The 21519-nt window shown below is 40.3% G+C and overlaps 1 protein-coding gene across 1 annotated transcript in view; it reads left to right on the forward strand.

The window, feature by feature from the left end:
* The first annotated feature begins 10801 nt into the window (after positions 1-10801).
* LOC120021633 (calcium/calmodulin-dependent protein kinase type 1-like) overlaps positions 10802-21519 on the forward strand; it is a 54970-nt gene continuing 44252 nt past the window's right edge. Inside the window, exon 1 of the mRNA XM_038965442.1 lies at positions 10802-10893. Coding sequence (XP_038821370.1) covers positions 10802-10893 — 92 coding nt within the window. The remainder of the gene's footprint in view (positions 10894-21519) is intronic.

The raw sequence follows: 21519 nt of genomic DNA on the forward strand, positions 1-21519 counted from the left end.
CGAAGAAGAAGGCGGCGTTGGACTTACAAATCAAATATCTGTAAAATATCCCTGTTGTGGTGGCATAGTGTTTCTATCTTACGGTGAATGGTGGTGCTTGGGAAACATGGCGGAAGTGGATGATGAGTTCGAATCAAGCAGCGTGTCAAGAAAAGTTGAAGACGAATGTTCACAATGGACAACAGTAGTATCGAAAACTATAGAAAGTAAATTGTCTAAAATTTGAGAAAAATAAGAAAGTCTGACTGTCCTGTTTTTTGATAAAGAACAAATAGCTACGCATGTAAAGTGTTGGTCCCATGTTTCATGAGATGAAATGTGCAGTTTTGTCACACAACACAATGCCACAATTGTCTCAAGTTGAGGGTGCATGCAATTGGCATTCTGACTGCAGTAATGTCAACCATAGCTGTTGCTAATTGAATGCTAATTTCTCTACCATAAGCCGCCTCAGCATCATTTTATTGACAGTATGTCCAACCGGCCTCACAACCACAGACCACGTGTAACCACGTTAGCCCAGGACCTCCACATCCGGCTTCTTCACCTGTGGGATCGGCTGAGACCAGCCACCCAGACAGGATGAAACTGTGGGTTTGCACAACCGAAAAATGTCTGCACAAACTGTCAAAAATCGTCTCAGGGAAGCTCATCTGCGTGCTCGCTTTCCTCACCAGGGTCTTGACCTGACTGCAGTTCTGCGTTGTAACAGACTTCAGTGGGCAAATGCTCACCTTCAATGCACACTGGCACACTGGAGAAGTGTGCTCTTCACAGATGAATCCCAACTGTACTAGGCAGATGGCGTGTATGACATTGTGTGGGCGAGTGGTTTGCTGATGTCAACGTTGTGAACCCCATGGTGGTGGTAGGGTTATCGTATGGGTAGGCATAAGCTACGGACAACGAACACAATTTCATTTTATCTATGGAATTTTTATTGCACAGAGATACTGTGGACGAGTTCCTGAGGCCCATTGTTGTGCCATTCATCCACTGCCATCACCTTATGTTTCAGTATGATAATGCACCATGTCTCATGTCTCAAGGATCTGTACACAATTCCTGATAGCTGAAAATGTCCCAGTTCTTCCTTGGCCTGCATACACATCAGACATGTCACCCATTGAGCACGTTTGGGATGCTCTGTTGCATCTGTTGGTCAGATACTGACTGGATATCTGTATTCCCAGTCATGTGAAATCCATAGATTAGGGCAGTGTTTCCCAACCCTGGTCCTTGAGTACCCCCAACAGTACACATTTTTGTTGTAGCCCTTGACAAACATGCCTCATTCAACTCATTGAAGGCTTGATGAGTTGACAAGTTGAATAAGGTGTGCGTGTCCAGGGTTACAATAAAACTGTGTACTGTTGGGGGTACTCGAGGACCAGGGTTGGGAAACACTGGATTAGTGCCTAATTTATTTATTTAAATTGATTAATTTCCTTATATGAACTGTAACTCAGTTAAATCTGTTGCTGCAGGATTATTTTCCTGGTGTAGCAAATTGGCTCAAATTACATCTGTAGAGTTCTCAGAATCTAAATGAATTTGTTTTAACATTCTGAAATTAAATCTCATGCAATTATGATTGTATTTCATTCATTGGAATGGAATTGTGTGGAATCTGGTATTGCACCCTCAATAATAATTTATAATAACAGCATCATGGTGTGTGAGGCTATTAGCATTAAGAAATAGGCTACAATCCTTTCCAGTAGGGTTGCAAAGAGAGGGCACATTACTGGAAACTTTCTAAGTTTACCAGGAAACTACTAGAATTTTGGTAGCTTTCAAGTTCTTTGGGGAATTTTACAAGATGATATCTAGTGGCCTTTTTGGGTACTTCTGATTATCACAGGGGTCTGTAATTACTATGGCCTTCTGTGTGGCCTTATCACATGTAAGATAAGATGATTTAAAAAAAAAAAAAAAATAAGAATGACAAATCTGTAAAAACATTCTCTTAAAAATAAACAATCAACTTAGTGAATGCCATTGGTTTTTAATATGAGGGGTTGATCATTAAATATCCTTTATATATATATTATGATGGTTTCATCATGAAATATCCTTTATAAATATTTTTTACACCTTTTTTTCTACTATATCAATATGTCTTTGTTGTAAATGTTTTGGTGCCAAACTGGTGGCAGTTGTGAAAAAATGATGTCATTGCTGTTGATTAGATTAGCTTTTTTCCTTAGTTAGGATATTTTCTTTTGAACCATATGGTATATCTACTAGAAACTCATGGACACAGATATAAAAAGTAATACTAGCCTATATTTCAGGCCTGCTATATATTAATTATAAAATAAATGTTATTCAAGTGTAAATTACCAAAGTTACCATAGATACCTGTTAATTATGAAATGACAGAAGATTCCGCTACCTTTGGTAAATTACCGGTAGCTTTAAAACCTGCATGCCAGGCTCTGTTGATGCCAGGCTATATTGATTCAACCCTTGTGTGGTGTTTGTGTCTGTGGGACCCATTTTCAATGTTTACTGAAAGAAAAATGACACAATGAATCATTTTTTTCAACCTGAGACTCATTGGCCTTGGCTCATTTTCTGTGAAGGACATGTAAAAGAACACATACACAATTATTTTGCATGTGTGGTGTTTGGGTCCACTGGACCTGGGGGTAATAAAAGTGTGGAAAAGTGTGTGTGTAGGTGAAAACAAGTAAAAATGAAACAAAAAGGTTTGCTGTGTGCCTTCACTCTGTTTTCCTCCTCCCTGGGCCTGCTGTTTCAACATAGCACCAATAACCTGTCTGTATCCCTGCCTGTCTGCCTGTCTCCTGCTTTTATCACACTCTTTACCCTTTGTAGAGTGTGAAACTACACAATCTATTGCGGGAACCTGCACAGTGTTATTACAATACATTATTTCGATACAATGTAAAAAAAAATATATATATATATATATTTTCTCACACTACCCCAGCCAGGTGCAAAGTGGAGGAGGGACACAACAAATAAATAGCTTTGCATGTGTGGCTTCTTACCACAATCAATCAGTATGGTCAAAATAATCTCTGCTCAGAGGGCCTTAGAAATAATATTTGCAGAGAGAGAAGCTGGTGTGGTAGGACCATCTTCCACTTTGGAAGATGAAGAATATTCTGTCAATTCTGAGTCCGACAGTGAGTTGGAAGAAGAGGATGAGATTGACCCTCAGCCAGACCAAGGACCAGCCCGTCAGCAGCCAGCCCCAGGAACATCCCGTCAGCAACCAGCTCATCAGCAGCCTGAAGGAGGAGAAATATGGATGTCAAAAAATTGTGAAATTGAATGGTCTTATTGCCCAAGGAATGAGCCACCCCGCATGGCTGTCAGTGTGATAAGAATGATACCAGGGCCGACGCTGATGGCGGTTACTCATGTGCAGAACATAAAGTCTTCTTTTGAACTGTTCATCCCAGACACCATCCAGAAAATCATTCTGGACTGCACTAATTTGGAGGAAAGGTGTGTTTTTGGAGAGAGATGGAAGGAGATGGCCCAAACTCATTTACATGCATACTTTGGGGTTCTTATCTTGCTGGTGTTTTCAGATCCAATGGGGAATCCAGAGAATCCCTGTGGGATGCAGAAACTGGCAGATAACTTTTCCGTGCAACAATGTCTCTGGAAAACTTCCACATTCTTTCCAGGATTATCCTCTTCAATAACCGAGACACCAGACCAGCTCGGCGGCAGTGAGACAAGCTAGCTGCAATCAGGTCAGTGGGTGGACCGTCTTCCCTGTTTTACAACCCTGGGCCCAACATTACTGTTGATGAGCAGCTTATGCCATTTAGGGGCTGCTGCCCCTTCAGGCAGTACATGGCGTCTAAACCCGCAAAATATTGAATCAAGATATGGGCTGCTTGTGATGCTGCTTCATCATATGTGTGGAACTTGCAAGTGGATACAGGGAAGCCAGATAGGAGCCCCAGAGAAGAACCAAGTGATGTGGTTTGTTCTGGACGTGGCCACAACATCACATGCGATAACTTTTTTACTTTGCAGAAGCTGGGACAGAAGCTCCTCAACAGGAAGCTGGCGATGGTAGGAACTGTACAAAAAAACAAGCCAGAGCTCCAACCTCAGCTGTTGAATACACGGAACAGGCCTATCAATTCCTCTAAGTTTATGTTCACGTCCCCAGTGTCCTATGTGCCAAAGAAAGGCACAAATCTGGTACTCATGAGTACGCTGCATAGGGATGGGAACATTTTTGGCCAGGAACATCAAAAAACAAATCATAATGGATTATAATGCCACAAAAGGAGGGGTGGACAATTTAGACAAGCTGGTGACTGGCTACAGCTGCAAACGAAGAACCCTACGCTGGCCACTTGTGATATTCTTCAACATCTTGGACATCTCGCCCTACAACGTGTTTGTCATCTTGATGGCGTTGAACCCAGATTTTAACAGAGGGAAGCTCCAGAGGTGACGGCTCTTTCTCGAAGAGCTGGGCAAGGCATTGGTAGGACCTAAAATCCAGAGGAGGCAATATATCCCAAGGACCCCAGCTTCTGCAGCCATCGTAAGGCGGATTCAGGAGGAGGATGCTGGTGCCCCATCTGCCCATCCATCTGACCCACAGAACCAACAACTCTGGAAGTGTGAGGGATGTTGTTGCATGTGTGTGTGTGTCTGACTCTCATACCTTGGCCTGCTGTAACTATATATGTGAGTGAGATGTTAGTAAAATTCCTGAATTAAGTGTTTTCATCATTCTAGATTGCAGCCTGTAGCAACAAGAAAAAGCACTGTGATGTGTGTGGGCCCAAGAAGGACAGGAAGACACAGTGCACATGCATCAAGTCTAAGAAATACATTTGCAACACACACACAGTAAAACTCTGTCCCTCATGTGGTGTGCAGACCAGCATTAATTTGTGTTCAATGGGGCTCATTTATCGTTTCCATAAAATACTGTATGTAAAATGTGTCCTTCCAATTTGTTCAGTTCAAAGCAATAGACATCAATAGTGATGAAAACCTTGTTTCATTTATATTTGTTCAATATAAACATGATTTATTCCACCCATGTCTTAATTTTTATTTATATAAAAAACGAATAGTGATTTTATTGATAAATGTGATCTGTATGCTGTCTATATTGCTTGTAATTGATATAAGTCAACATATAAGTATTACGTATTTTTACGTAAATTGTTATGGTTGTATCGTTTTAAAAACCCAATAATGCTGTGGGTCCATCAGACCCGCGAACATTGGATGCATAACAAAAACATGTACACCAGACAATGGTTAAGTAAGGCCAGTAGGCTACTTTTTAGCTGTGGTTGATTTAGGGCTGTTTGATTTCCTGAGCTGTGAAGCCAATACCCTTCTTTGACGTCAGGCGCGAGACCAGCAACCTCAACTGATAAAGCGCTGCGCTTAGAGCCAAACAGCCCATTAAGAGGGAGAAGGGATTCTTGAGCTTTGCGCATTCAGGTAAGATTTGCATTGAATTTGGACGCAAAAGAAAACAGGCAAACCACATTGTACACATAGCGGGTTTTTTTTTGTCCTCGGGTAGGCTATAATGTCGCAGTAGACTATTATATAGCCTGTCTATCCAACTGGCGCATGTTCGATTTTGCATAGGCAATGTCTTCTACGTACTCCCTTAGCTTACAATTCATATCCATCTATGACTATAGCCGTTTTATACTCTCGCTGGACTATAGCCTACCCTTGAATATTCAGAATGTTTATGTACACCCATACACCTTGTATTTTGATTCCAACAATCGCCTATTGATGCGCGCTATACTTGTAGGCTACCTGTGTTTGACAGATTAGTCTATATGATAATATATCACATTGGTTAACCCGTCTGCTATTGTAGGCCTACCGTTGTCATTGATAGCCTAATCGTGTCTATGAAAACCTGCCAGTTTCTCACATAATTGACAGTGAAGTAAGTACTTGGCTGCGTTTACACAGGCTGTCCAATTCTGATCTTTGTTTCACTAATTTACATCAGATCTTTCATATCAGGTATTTTTCAGAGCTTTTTACATTAGATCTTTTCACGTCAGATTTTCTTCACAGCTGATCAGTTTGTTCAAAATACCAATTAGTGAAAAAAGGGCAGAATTGGTCTGCCTGTGTAAATGCAGCCCTATTCTATTATTTTCTATATCATATCTATTTTTTCTTACATTTCAAGTCTTGTCATAGCCTGTTGGAAATCGAATAAAGCTAGAAGAACTGAGGCTATGGAACAAGATATCGCATATTTCCTGTGTTATTGGTGATATTCTGCTGTAGCCTATGGCTTTCCTTACTCTTTGAGAGATGCAATACTATACTACTATTCATGCATAAAGCAATAATGTCCAGGACTGCCACACTTTTCCATGTGACTACTGCACTGTGCTACACACTAGGATTTTGCCAACAAGGTAATGGTCATCATCAGTTCTCGATAGGTTGGCATGAAAGACAGTTGTAGAGAGGTTGCAGGTGTACCACAGATGTTAGGGTCCAGAAAAATCTCCCTAAACAAGTATGTTTGACTGTTGCCTTATTCAACTTCTTTTCACCTCATTACAACCTACAGACAAAGTATGTGAAATTAATAAAATTGTACTGCTAAATCTCCTAGTTAAACACTTCACTAAATGAAACATCCATCCTAATTATGGTGGATGGGACTACTTGAGCCTACTGCCTGCCAATGTCTCCTGCACTTAAAAAAAATGATTTCATCCATCAGATTCCAGTGTTGACTCTTGGATGTTGAACAATATTATCTGAAGATAAGTAAAATTGTTGAAATTGTTGCATGTTGTGTTTTATATTTTTGTTCAGTGCATATACGGCGCATTCAAAATATTCAGACCCCTTGACTGTTACGTTACAGCCTTATTCTAAAATGTATGAACGTTTTTTTTCTTCTCATCAATCTACACACAATACCCCATAATGACAAAGCAAAAACAGTTGATATTTTTTTTTTTGCGAAGGTATGAAAAATAAAATACATATCTCATTTACATAAGTATTCAGACCCTTTATCAGTACTTTGTTGAAGCACCTTTGGCAGCGATTACAGCCTCGAGTGTTCTTGGGTATGACACTACAAGCTTGACACACCTGTATTTGGGGAGTTTCTCCCATTCTTCTCTGCAGATCCTCTCAAGCTCTGTCAGGGTGGATGGGGAGCTTCGCTGCACAGCTATTTTCAGGTTTCTCCAGAGATGAGATCGGGTTCAAGTCCGGGCTCTGGCTGGGTCACTCAGGGACATTCAGAGACTTGTCCCGAAGCCCCTCCTGCTTTGTCTTGGCTGTGTGCTTAGGGTCGTTTGCCCCAGTCTGAGGTCCTTGACGCTCTGGAGCAGGTTTTAATCAAGGATCTCTATACTTTTCTCCGTTCATCTTTCCCTCGATTCTGACTAGTCTCCCAGTCCCTGCCGCTGAAAAACATCCCCACAGCATGATGCTGCCACCACCATGCTTCACCGTAGGGATGGTGCCAGGTTTCCTACAGACGTGACGCTTGGCATTCAGGTTTCATCAGACCAGAGAATCTTGTCCTTCAGGTGCCATTTAGCAAACTCCAAGCTGGCTGTCATGTGCCTTTTACTGAGGAGTGGCTTCTGTCAGTTTCCCCCATCTCCACAGAGGAGCTCTGTCAGAGTGACCATCAGGTTCTTGGTCACCTACCTGACCAAGGCCCTTCTCCCCTGATTGCTCAGTTTGGCCAGCTCTAGGAAGAGTCTTGGTGGTTCCAAACTTCTTCCATTGAAAAATGATGGAGGCCGCTTTGTTCTTGGGGACCTTCATTGCTGCAGAAATGTTTGCTACCCTTCCCAAGATCTGTGCCTCGACACAATCCTGTCATGGAGCTCTGCGGCTAATTCCTTCGACCTCATGGCTTGGTTTTCTTGTTTTTTTTGGCTTGCTCTAACGTGCACTGTCAACTGTGGGACTTTATTTAGACAGCTGTGCGCCTTTCCAAATCATGTACAACCAATTGAACTTACCACAGGTGGACTCCAATCAAGTTGTAGAAACATCTCAAGGATGATCAATGTAAACAGGATGCACCTGAGCTCAATTTCGAGTCTCATAGCAAAGGTTCTGAATACTTATATAAATTATTTCTACCGGTCAAAAGTTTTAGAACACCTACTTATACAAGTTTTTTTTTTTTTGTACTATTTTCTACATTGTAGAATAATAGTGAAGACATCAACAACTATGAAATAACACATATGGAATCATGTAGTAACCAAAAAAGTGTTAAACAATATACACACACACTACATGACAAAGTATGTGAACGCCTGCTCATCGAACATCTCATTCCAAAATTATGGACAATAAAAATGGAGTTGGTCCCACTGCTATAATAGGTTCCACTCTTCTGGGAAGGCTTTCCACCAGATGTTGGAACATTGCTGCAGGAACTTGCTTCCATTAGTGCATTAGTGAGTTTGTGCCCTGATGTTTAGGCCTGGCTCGCATTCGGTATTCCAATTCATCCCAAAGGTGTTTGATGGGGTTGAGGTCAGGGCTCTGTGCAGGCCAGTCAAGATATTCCACACCTATCTCGACAAACCATTTCTGTTTGGACCTCGCTTTGTGCATGGGGGCATTGTCATGCTGAAACAGGTAAGGGCCTTCCCCAAACTGTTGCCACAAAGTTGGGACCACATAATTTTCTAGAATATCATTGTATGCTGTAGCGTTAATATTTCCCTTCACTGGAATAAGGGGCCTCGTCTAAACCATGAAAAACACCCTCAAACATTATTCCTCCTCCACCAAACTTTACAGTTTGGACTATGCGTTGGGGCAGGTAGCGTTCTCCTGGCATCCGCCAAACCCAGATTCATCCATCGGACTGCCAGATGGTGAAACATGATTCATCACTCCACAGAACACGTTTCCACTGCTCCAGAGTCCAATGGTGGCGAGCTTTACACCACTCCAGCCGACACTTGGCAATGTGCATGGTGATCTTAAGCTTGTGTTGCGGCTGCTTGGCCATGGAAACCCATTTCTTGAAACCCCCTGACAAACAGTTCTAATGCTGACGTTGCTCCCAGAGGCAGTTTGGAACTCTATATTTTTGCAACCTAGGACATACGATTTTGACTATCTATTTATGAAATGGGTAGGACCGCGGGCTGCCAGTTGCCCATCCCTAATATATATACTGAATAAAAATATAAAAATATGTTCCTTTGCAGGATAAGCGTATTTCTCAAAAATGTTGTGCACAAATTTGTTTACATCCCTGTTAGTTAGCATTTCTCCGTTGCCACAATAATCCATCCACCTGGCAGGTGTGGCATATCAAGAAGATGATTAAACAGCATGATCATTACACAGGTGCACCTTGTGCTGGGGACAATAAAAGGCTACTAAAATGTGCAGTTTTGTCACACAACACAATGCCACAGATGTCTGAAGTTTTGAGGGAAGATGCAATTTGCATGCAGACTGCAGGAATGTCCACCAGAGTGGTTGCTATGGAATTTAATGTTAATTTCTCTACCATAAGCCACCTCCAACGTCATTTTAGAGAATTTGGCAGTACGTCCAACCGGCCTCACAATCGCAGATCACTTGTAAGCACGCCAGCCCAGGACCTCCTCATCCAGCTTCTTCAGCTGCAGGATGGTCTGAGACCAGTCACCCGGAAAGCTGACGAAACTGAGGAGTATTTATGTCTGTAATAACGCCCTTTTGTGTGGAAAAACAAATTCTGATTGGCTGGGCCTGGCTCCAAAGTGGGTGAGCCTATGCCCTCCCAGGCCCACCCATGGCTGCGCCCCTGCCCAGTCATGTGAAATCCATAGATTAGGGCCTAATGAATTTATTTCAATTGATTGATTTTCCTTATATGAACTGTAACTCAGTAAAATCTTTGAAAATGTTGCTGGGGCGGCAGGTAGCCTAGTGGTTAGAGTGTTGGGCCAGTAACCAAAAGGTTGTTAGATTTAATCCCCGAGTTTACAAGGTAAAAATCTGTCATTCTGCCCCTGAACAAAGCAGTTAACCCACTGTTTCTAGGCAGTCATTGTAAATAAGAATTTGTTCTCAACTGACTTGTCTAGTAAAAATTATCTTGCATTTATATTTTTGTTCCGTATACTATACTGTATACAGAAACTATAACCACATTTCTCGCTCTCTTTCCTTCTCTTAGCCTTGTGGTAAATACACAATCTCAAGTGGTGATCACTCTTTACTCGTAATTTATCGATTGAAATGTCCTTTGAGTTGTAATGAATTACATACTAAAGGGAGACGGCATTGGAAAGTGCTTTAAATCTCCAATATTGATCCATACATCTGGTTTAGCACCATGTCTGCTTCCCAAATGGCACCCTATTCCTTATTTGTGTTGTGTGTCTTTTCCAGTGAGCAGATTTTTCTGGCTAATTTTGAATTTGATTAGGATCCCCATTAGCTGACGCCATGCATAACATCAGCTAATCTTCCTGGGGTCCAACACAGAACTAAATAGACATTACAAACAATTACAATTTACATTAAGAGATTAACAAGTAGACATTGCAGACAATTAAAATACCCGACCGGTAATATATTTAACATTCAGTGAATGCTCTCTGGGATTAGTATCTGTCCAGTCATATGGTTGATTGCATTAGATGTTCTTTAGGTTTTTCTTGAAGGTGGATTTACTTTTTGCCTGAGAAATGTGAGCTAGTAAATGGTGATGCTAAGCTTTCTGCCTGACTGTCCACCACTTTATTCCTCCACAGTTCTCCCTTGGCCGATCGGATTGACAGTTTAGGATAGGATGCCCCTTGGAGATCTAGAGGACGGGAATGGATGGAAAAAGAAGACGTCAGACATCAAAGAAAACTACGACTTCAAAGAAATTCTGGGAACGTAAGTGTTCTGACACCACTGTTACAGTAATAGCTACAGTGGGGTCCGGAATGATTGGATCCCTTGATAAAGATGAGCAAAAAAATGACTGTGTTTTTAAAAAATGATACAAATACTGAGATATATTGTATGCTAAAGAAATGGAAAACTGTATACTAATACAATTGCTCAGAGAAATAGATTTTGTTTAACAAGTAATACAAAAAATCCCTCAAATAGGGGTCAAAATTAGTGGAGAATGACATTGAGCCTTTTTCTATGAGACTAGAGAACACATTGGGAGGGATCTTAGACCATTCCTCCATACAGAATCTTTCCAGATCCTTGATATCCTTCGTCTGCCTTCTTCAATTCAAACCACTGGTTTTCAATGGGGTTCATGTCCGGAGACTGAGATGGCCACTGCTAAATGTTGATTTTGTGGTCAATTAACACATTTCTTTGTGGATGTGCGCTTGGGATGTTGTCTTGCTGGAAGATTCACTTGCAGCCAAGTTTCAGCCTCCCAGCAGAGGCAACCAAGTTTTTGGCTAAAATGTCCTAGTACTTGGTGATGTTCTTGATGCCGTTGCACCCCAGGACCAATGGCCTTTTGAAAGAACAATTCATATTCACAAAATACCTCATCCCTACTGTAAAATATGGTGGTGGATCTTTGATATTGTGGGGCTATATTGCTTCCGTTGGTCCTGGGGCCCTTGTTAAGGTCAACCGATTCATGAACTTTACCAAGTACCAGGACATTTTAGCCAAAAAACCTGGTTGCCTCTGCCAGGAGGCTGAAACTTGAATGCAAGTGAATCTTCCTGCAAGAAAATTACCCCAAGCACACATCAAGTCCATAAGCACAGACTAAGGATATCAATAGAGCCCTATTAAATCAGTGTTATTTTTTGCCTGATTCCATTTTCTGTTTTAGTTTTTCCAGGTTTCTGTTTTTCAATATCAAAATCATACTTTTTTAATAGGAAAAACAAAAAAAGTGGATGTTATAAGCCCACAACAATGCTTAAACCACACCAGAAGATCCCTTTTGGGGTCTGGGAAAAATCTGACATTTTGAATTTTGGGTGTATTTACCCTAGTTCAACTGCACACCAGCAAGGGACCGTTGTTTGGTTAGCAATGTTTCTGTAGCACTCATGTGATTGCAGAGTTGCAAAACAAAAGGCTGGATTGATGCAAATAATCATTATATCATTCTGCCATTTATGCATAGGCCACTTTGTAGTTAACATTTAATTGAGGTTTTTGGGAAAGCCATTACATTAGCATTATCACTAATGGCAACACAAAGGGGTAGACAAATGTTTGCGCACGCAGTGTCAGAGGAAGACCCCAAAAATTGTCAAAAACTCCAGTCATCCAAGTCATAGACGGTTCTCTCTGCTACCACACGGCAAGCGGTAACGGAGTGCCAAGTCTAGGACCAAAAGGCTCCTTAACAGCTTCTAACCCCAAGCAATAAGACTACTGAACATTTAAATCAAATGGCCAGCCGGACTATTTGTAAATCCTATCCTAACTCTATTTTCTTAAAACTGCATTGTTGGTTAAGGGCTTGTAAACAAGCATTTGTATTTGGCGCAGGTGACATGAAATTTTATTAGATTATTTGATTCCTGTGACTTTGCCTCTTCAGAAAGTTGAAGTAAAATATGAATCACTGAGGCTTTTTATGCATCTTTTATGTGAAACTTGGGCAGATTAATGCATTTTCTAATAAATTCAATACATTTTCTAATAAATTCAATACATTTAGTTGATTTTTCTACGAATTAAAAAAAAAAGTATATTGTTGAATTGCATTTAATGTCTAGATTCCTGGATTCCGTCCGCATTCTCCGCAACGCAGATTTTATAGGGCCCTAATTATCTAGGATCTGGAAAGAATCTCCAATCTCATAAAACATTTTAGAAAACAGCTCCGTGTCGTTATCCTCGCAAGGGGAGGGTGCTTGAAAAAAACGGATCAATTCTTTTTCAATCTCTTTTTCGGAGGAATTATATTAATATAAAATAACATAATTGTTCATTTAATGCAGTTTTTTTGCTTATCTTTATAAAGGGGTCCAATAATTCCAGACCCCACTGTATATAACTCTCAATGCTGGAAGAGAGATGTGCAAGGAGAAGTATATTATGTTTAGCGTTCCAGAGAGATTAGTGTTCTTGGCCATCATTGGATTTATTTATAGTGTCTCAGTGAGAACAGATCATATAGCAGCCAGGCCAAATGGCCCAGTAACAGCAGCTCGTGAGAGGAGCAAAGAGGGGAAAATGAAAAAAGTAGCCAATGAAAAACAGGGTGAGAAGAATACATTTTATTTAACCAGGAAACACCCTTGAGGTTTCGAATCTTCTTTTTGCAAGGGTGACATGGATGTCATTCGCGGTAATAACATACACTTGGATGTGATCATGGGGCCAACATTTTTCAACATCTTTGGCCTTTTTCTGTAGCACGGCATCATGGATCCATTATGCGTTTACTTGGATGTTCTGAGAAGGAGAACCATAGTGATCCTATAATGAAGGAGAACTCCCTTATGTCTTTGAGTAGTTAAATTTAGAATTTGTACTTAAAAATGTATCCTTGTTTGCCTTCCCACGGTGCGTATGTGTACCTTAGCATGTCTCTCCTTGGGGTAGAATGCAATGTACTCTATCCTTCGGGTATCCGCCCCCCTCAGATATAGTCATTATAAGGATGCCTGAATGGTCTCTCAGATGCTAACGGCAAGATGGTCTGACTGTTGCATTATGGTCACTGTCTTATGCGGTCTTATTTAGACCATTGCTCTTCTGGCAATTTGTTTGTGATCAGACAGAGAAAACGTTCTTATGCATTGTTTCATTTTTAAATTTCACATTTAAAAAACATTTCTCAGTAGACATTGTAATGGTCCAAACTTTGAAGCACATATGAAGCCTAGGATCGTCACATGACGTTTCGGTCAGTTCACACAGGTAGAGAATAGGGTGGCATTTGGGACTCAACCACTGTTGGATGGATAAGGAGGTGGTCCCTTACAGTATATCAGACCTGGTGTAGCCAAATGGGGAAAGCTAAAGTAAGTAGAGAGACAAGTCAGTCATATACAGTTCCAGTATTACACCATATTTATCCCAATGTTGCATCAACGTGAGAGAAGCAGATCACCGCTTCAGTGTTAAACAGTGAACAAAATGAACAAATCTTTATCCAAATATTTCAACCTTAAAGTTGTTAATTCTCTTTTTTTCCAATAACATTGGAATTCAATACAGTAGTGTGGAGTCTGACAGAATATTGAGATATTATAAAAAGTCTTATATAAGCAGGATTTAAGGAGTGAATAACCAGGAGGGTAGCATCGCCTTGTTCCTATGAAAACCTTGTAACCAATCTTCCCTCCCTGTTGTCAGTGTTCCCAGTGAGACCTGGCAGAGAGCAAAATATAATCCCACTGTATGTGTTGACGGAAAGCTCCTTACGCTCCCAGAGAGATTACTGAATTCAGTTTATCCAGGAATTCAGGGTATAGAGTTAATAAATTAATTTGGAAATATTGTATTCAGGTCTTATGGTTTAATCCTGACATTCCTCATGTGTTAGGACCCGGCTTTAGTACAAACTGTCCTGTCCTTGTGGACGTTTGATAACATCTGGATCCATAAAACAAGTTATCATTCAGTTGATGTTTTTATTTGATTTTTGAAATACAGTATGTCACTATGTACAGTGCCTTTGGAAAGTATTCAGACCCCTTGATTTTTTTACACATTTTGTTACGTTACAGCCTTATTCTAAAATGGATGAAAAATATTTTTTACACCATAAAGACAAAGCGAAAACAGGTTTTAGAAATTTTGCAAATGTATAAAAAATATAAATAATACCTTATTTACATAAGTATTCAGACCCTTTGCTATGAGAATTGAAATTGAGCTCAGGTGCATCCTGTTTCCATTCATATCGTTGAGATGTTTCTACAACCAGTGGTAAATTCAATTGATTGGATATGATTTGGAAAGGCACACAGCTGTCTATATAAAGGTCCCACAGTTGACAGTGCGTGTCAGAGCAAAAACCAAGCCATGAGGTCGAAGGAATTGTCTGTAGAGCTCCGAGACAGGATTGTTTCGAGGCACAGATCTGGGGAAGGGTAACGCATTTCTGCAGCATTTAAGGTCTTGAAGAAAACAGTGACCTCCATCATTCTTAAATAGAAGAAGTTTGGAACCTCCAAGACTCTTCCTAGAGCTGGCCGCCCAGCCAAACCGAGCAATTGGGGGAGATAGGCCTTGGTCAGGGAGGTAAGAACCCAATGGTCACTGACAAAACTCTAGAGTTCCTCTGTGGAGATGGGAGAACTTTCCAGAAGGACAACCATCTCTGCAGCACTCCACCAATCAGGCATTTATGGTAAAGTGGCACATGACAGCCCGATTGGAGTTCGCCAAAAGGCACCTAAAGACTCTCAGACCATGAGAAACAAGATTCTCTGGTCTGATGAAACCAAGATTGAACTCTTTGGCCTGAATGCCAAGCGTCACGTTTGGAGGAAACCTGGCACCATCCCCACCGTGAAGCATGGTGGTGGCAGCATCATGCTGTGGGGATGTTTTTCAGTGGCAGGGACTGGGAGCCTAGTCAGGATCGAGTCAACGATTAGCAGAGCAAAGGACAGAGAGATCCTTGATGAAAACCTGCTCCAGAGCACTCAGGACCTCAGACTGGGGTGAAGGTTCACCTTCCAACTGGACAATGACCTTAAGCTCACAACCAAGACAACAAAATGTGGAAATAGTCAAGGGGTCTGAATACTTTCCGAATGCACTGTAAGTGGCATGGAATTATGCCTGATCATATCTGATGATGACTGATCATCTAAGTTTCTTTGTTAAACATTGTGAAAAAATGTATTATAATGTATTTTCCTGGTCTTGAGTGGGACACAAATGTGCACACAAATGTGACAAAACAAGTTTCTGTGGAATGGATGGTGAGTTTAATGTAATGAATTGCTCTTTGTTTGAAACACACTCAACAGACTGTGGGAAGATGTGGTAGTGTTGTTATGTGACTAGGACCAGACCAGAGCACCGTATTGAATCATAGTGTGTTAACAAGAAAAGGAGATACCTAGTCAGTTGTACAATTGAATGCCTTTTACTTAAATGTGTCTTGCGCGTTTAAACCAACCCCTCTGAATCAGAGGGGTGCAGGGGGCTGCCTTAATCAACATCCACGGGGAACAGTGGGTTAAACTGCCTTGCTCAGAACGACAGATTTTTACCTTGTCAGCTCGGGGATTCGATCCGGAAACCTTTCGGTTACTGGCCTAATGCTCTAAACACTTGGCTACCATACGCAGGTACTAAGTGTTAGGAAGAATAGCATGTTACACTGTAAACTACTGTTTCTCTTAAAACCAAACTCTGACCACTGGGCACATCATGTCATTTCAACGTGGAAATATGGGTCATATTTGGGTGAGACGTTGTTCAATGAGATTTCAACCTTTTATTCACCCACTCAAAAAGACAGCCAGAAATGTGTTGACTTCCCGATGTGTTATCACTGCTTTCAACCATCTAAAAGCACAACCAAATTCAGATGAAAAAACAGTCAGATTTTTGGTTTAGTTGTCATCTAAATGTGTTATCACTGCACGTTCAACCATTTTAAAAAAACACACCAAAGTTGAAATGGGAATACAATGTCAGATATTTTGTATTTATACAACAATTTAATGTGTACCGTAATCACTGTTTTATCTAATAGCACAACCAAATAACCGGGACTGAAGTTGAGATTAGATTAAAAGTACATAGTGCAAGATATCAATGATGTTTGAGATCCTGCACAGATTGTTATAGCAATTGTGAAGATCTCCACAGACCTGCAGCCTTTGCATGCTATGTTGAACATGCACATTTTTTATGATTACATAGGAAGACATTTATAGTTACTGTAGGCTAACCTCAAAATGTGTCCATGGATGTGCTGGTCATTTTACGATTGAATAAATACTGTTACATTCATTTGTAAGCGCCTTAAATTTTGACTATTTACTATATTACAAAAGTTGTTTGGTTGTCAACGCAACCATATATCAACATTTTTAAGGAGATGTATCTTTTGTGCCACTGACTTTAATTCCAGTTTGTCTATAAATTAATCTTTTTTTATGTTGGATTCACGTATCTCTCAACCAACAATCTAATTTTAAGACTAAATCTAATCAAACTTTAATGTTTGATTTACTCCTATTCTTTACCTTAGATTTTTCATTGAGATGGAGATGTGAATCCAACATATCAATTCTAAATTAGACAAAATAGGATTTAACGCCAGACTAAGTCTGTGGCACAGATGGAACTATCCAAGCAGAAGATATATCTCCTTCAAATGTTAATGTTTGGTTGCGGTGACAACAAAACACAATATCCAGTTTGTCTACAAAATAATATATTGATATGTTGGATTCACGTCTCCAGCTCAACCTGTAAGGACCAACGCTGGAGATGAGAAGCAGGTACGGGAGTTGACATTTAATACGGAACAGACAGGCAACAAAACAGGAACAGCGTCAGCACACGGGTAAACAAGGACATATGACAAGTAATGCTGCAGTGGGGAACCAGACAGATATAGGGGAGGTAATGACAGAGATGATTGAGTCCAGGTGAGTCCAATAATCGCTGATGCGAGTGACGGGGAAAGGCAGGTGTGTGTACTGACTGTGGCAGGAGTGCATAAGGGCTGGGGAGCCTGGAAGAGCGGGAGCAGACGTGACACATCCAAAAATCAAGAATAAAAGAATAAGACAATCTATTTAAACTTTAAATGAAACTTTAAATAATATTTGATTTAGACCTCTTATTTACCTTAGATTTTTTGTTGAGAAGAGTTGAATCCAACATATTAATGATTAACTTGAAGATTACATTTGAAATCAACCAAAGCTTGAAACCCTATTGTATTGTCTATTTTTAGTTGAACCCTGGGTTGAATTGAAACAAAAGCTGTTGATGACTTTGCAAATGCTATATAGGCCAAAATAGTATCATTGTTGATATATAAGCTCTGTTAAACTGACCCTTTTGAATGACTTTGATAGCGACAGTGAATATATTTCGTTATTAAGAGATCTCTCAATAATCATTCTCACGATTGCACATTGGTAGTACTCAGTGACAAATATCAAAGCTAAGCTGGGCTTGGTTAAATCCCTGGATGGGAGACCAAATTAATAGCTGTAGATGGATCAACTCTGCAGGAAGAAGTGCTGCCAGCCTGTAGTTTTTTTTCTTCTGATAGTGGATATAACATTGTTTCAAAGATACAAATTCAACATTTTATACAAGGTTTGTCTTTGTTGAAAATTGGTTACAATGATGACATAGTCCTGTGGTTGAAATTCCACCCTCAAAACAACAGTTTGGATAACTTTTCAAATCCAATGTATTTTTCACATAGGTTCCACGTCACAATACATTGACAAATTACATTGAAATAACATTGATTCAACCAGTTTGAGCCCAGTGGGTGTTCTCTGGGATTCACAGTGAGTATGTTTACATGCACACTAATACTGCAATATTAAACTGATTATGGCAGTAGGCTGAGTATGGAAATAGTCATGTAAACACCTTACTCTGTTTATCTTAATCGGCGTAAAGTCAAAATAGAAGTAAGCATACGCCGATTAAAACACCTGGTTTTCTTAATCTGCATTTCAGCGGTGTATATGATCTGTGTATATGCCAGCACTGGTAGCGCAAACCTCCCTCTTCTTATGTGCGAGTGAAGTGGCTTCGGAAAAATTTTAAGTATGCATCTTAGAAATAGTTATCACAAACTTTATATGTCCAAACTTATAGTTAAAAAGGTTTCGCAAAAATAACATGGTCACTGTGGTAGAACTTTTGTTTTGATTGCTGATTTTCAGCATTTATCAAAAGTCAGATCAGTAGCCTTTTTCAGATGTGTCCATGTAAATAGGATTATTATGGATATGGTTCTAAGAATGTAAATATTTTAGACAAACTATATTAATCTGACTATCCACAATAATTGTATTATTGTGTGCATGTAACCGTGCTCAGTGTTTAAACTCCTCGCCTCAGAATAATCTAGCATGTCAAATACTGTACACATTGGTCGTGCAAAGGGCAGCATTATATTAAAGCCTTTCGGAGGGGCCTTCCAGGAGTTATTAATTGTTCAAGTTTAGTGCACTTCATACATGGAGGTGAAACGCAGGTTGATGTTTATTGTCATGAGTCTTGCCCTGGAGGCATAACTGAGTGCAGCTGGCCCATCTAACAGAAATCAAAGTCAAAATTGGCTATATCATAAAAATTCATGAAATGGTCTTAATTTTAGGTTAGGGTTATGCATTAGGGTATTCAGTGTGGTTAAGGTTCGGATTAGGTTTAAAATCAGATTTTATGACTTTGTGGTACATGAGTCATCCCAATAAAAAAAAATCCCTTTCAGACAATTTTTGGGAACTCTGTGCGGTTTGTGTAATAAAAAAAAAAAGTGTGAATGCTCCAAAGCGACTCAGACCCCTCAGAGCCTGCGACGCAAACCAAATTGAGACCATCTCGAGAGTTTGGTTCATTTTGAAGTCTGTGGTTCGGTTCCCTTTGTTAGTGCAATGTGAACACAAAGCTCTCCAGGTTCACTTCTCATTATTTCCACACCAAGCACCATATGCTACTGCAGCATTGTTTCCTCTGTCATAGCCCCTTACATTAGTGCCACAAACAAAAAATGTGCAGGTTGGCGGTACAATTTTCAATTAAAACATGATTTCATCTGCAATTCCTCTTCTGCCATTTATCCTGTTACCAGTCATTTTTACATGTAAATATTAGATTTGGATTATAATTAGTATGTCTTATTTTGTAACTAAATTCAAACTATTAGCTTCCAGTTCTCTTTGTATTTACACTGCCCTTGCCTTTTGAATGAGGACTATTTTGCCAGTTCTCTTCACCTATTTTGTGGTCCGAGTCCTCTATGCATTCACATTGCTATGTTTTAGAAAGGAACCAAGATCTTTTTCCAACATTCACTCAATGCACTCTGGGTTTTTATGAAGTGCAGGGCAAGCCATGCCATCAGATGGTGTTATTGGACAGCTAAATATACCTACTTACATTTTGAAAACGAATAGATTGCGATTAGTTAAAAGATGAGATATACTGGTAATAATTATCAGAAGATAATATTAACATGTAAACATTATTGGTAACATAATAAATAGCAGAGGAACACTGCAGATTAAATAATATTGTAATTGGAAATTGTACACTGCCCTTTCAAGAGCTAGCATTGATTTTGTGATTAGTGCTATACACGATCCTTGGGACATCCCTACCCTAAATCCTAACCTCAACCCTTACCTAACAATAGCCATTTTAAATGTCAACTTCAATGGGGTAACGTAAGTTGGGACATCCCAAGAGTCCTGGGTAGCAAGGATTTGGTACGTAATGTTGTGATTCTCACCAAATATGTTGTCTCACTATTTAAACCACACAATTGAATCAACAGCTTATGAAGCTTTCTTACCCTATAGATCACATGTTGCAAACAAATAATCAAAAAATTGTGTCAGTACAAAACTCCACACATATTTTGGAATTCCTGTGCATCCTTGACAATTGCTAAGCAACAACAAAAAATTCACAAACCTGCACATAATTTTCTTTCTTTTGTGGGTACTAATGTGAGGGGTTATGGCAGGGGAAACGGTGTTGCAGTAGTCTAGTGTGTGTGGTGTGGGAATAATGACAAGCGAACCTGGACAGCTTGGTGTTTACATTGCCCTAAAAAAGGGAACCGGTCTGCGGAATTCAAGCAAACCGAACTCAGACCACCTTGAGATGGTATCCGTTCGGTTTGCTTCGGGGGCTCTTTTAAAAGGCGTCTGAGTTCCTTTGGAGTGTTCACATTGCACAAAAAATTAAGTGAACCGCACTGAGTTCACCAGAATTGGCTGAAAGGGACCAAGTGTGAAAACACCCGTGCAGAAGACTATACACTCAGTGGCCAGTTTATTAGGTACATCCATCTAGTACTGAATCAGACCTCCCTTTGCCTTCAGAACAGCCTGAATTCTTCCGCACATGGAAACGTTGCTCAATTGGTATCAAGGGACCTAACGTGTGCTAGGAAAACATTCCCCACACCATTACACCACTGCCACTACCTGTACCGTTGACAATGGCAGGATGGGGCCATGCTGCTTATGGCAAATCCTGACTGCCATCAGCATGACTCAACAGGAACCGGGATTCATCGAACCAGACAATGTTTTTCCACTCCTTAATTGTCCAGTGTTGGTGATCGTGTGCCCACTGGAGCAGCTTCTTCTTGTTTTTAGCTGATAGGAGTGGAACCCAGTGTGGTCGTCTGCTGTAATAGCCCATCTGTGACAAGGACCAGCGACTTGTGTGTTCCGGAATGCCGTTCTGCACACCACTGCTGTACTGCACTGTTATTTTTCTGTTTGTGGCCCACCTGTTAGCTTGCACAATTCTTCTGTTTTCGCTGTTTTCACCCACAGGACTGCCGCTGACTGGATGTTTTTTGTTTGTCGCTCCATTCTCGGTAAACCCTAG

The sequence above is a fragment of the Salvelinus namaycush genome, chromosome 2 (genome assembly GCF_016432855.1).
Source record: "Salvelinus namaycush isolate Seneca chromosome 2, SaNama_1.0, whole genome shotgun sequence".
Classification (NCBI taxonomy): domain Eukaryota; kingdom Metazoa; phylum Chordata; class Actinopteri; order Salmoniformes; family Salmonidae; genus Salvelinus; species Salvelinus namaycush.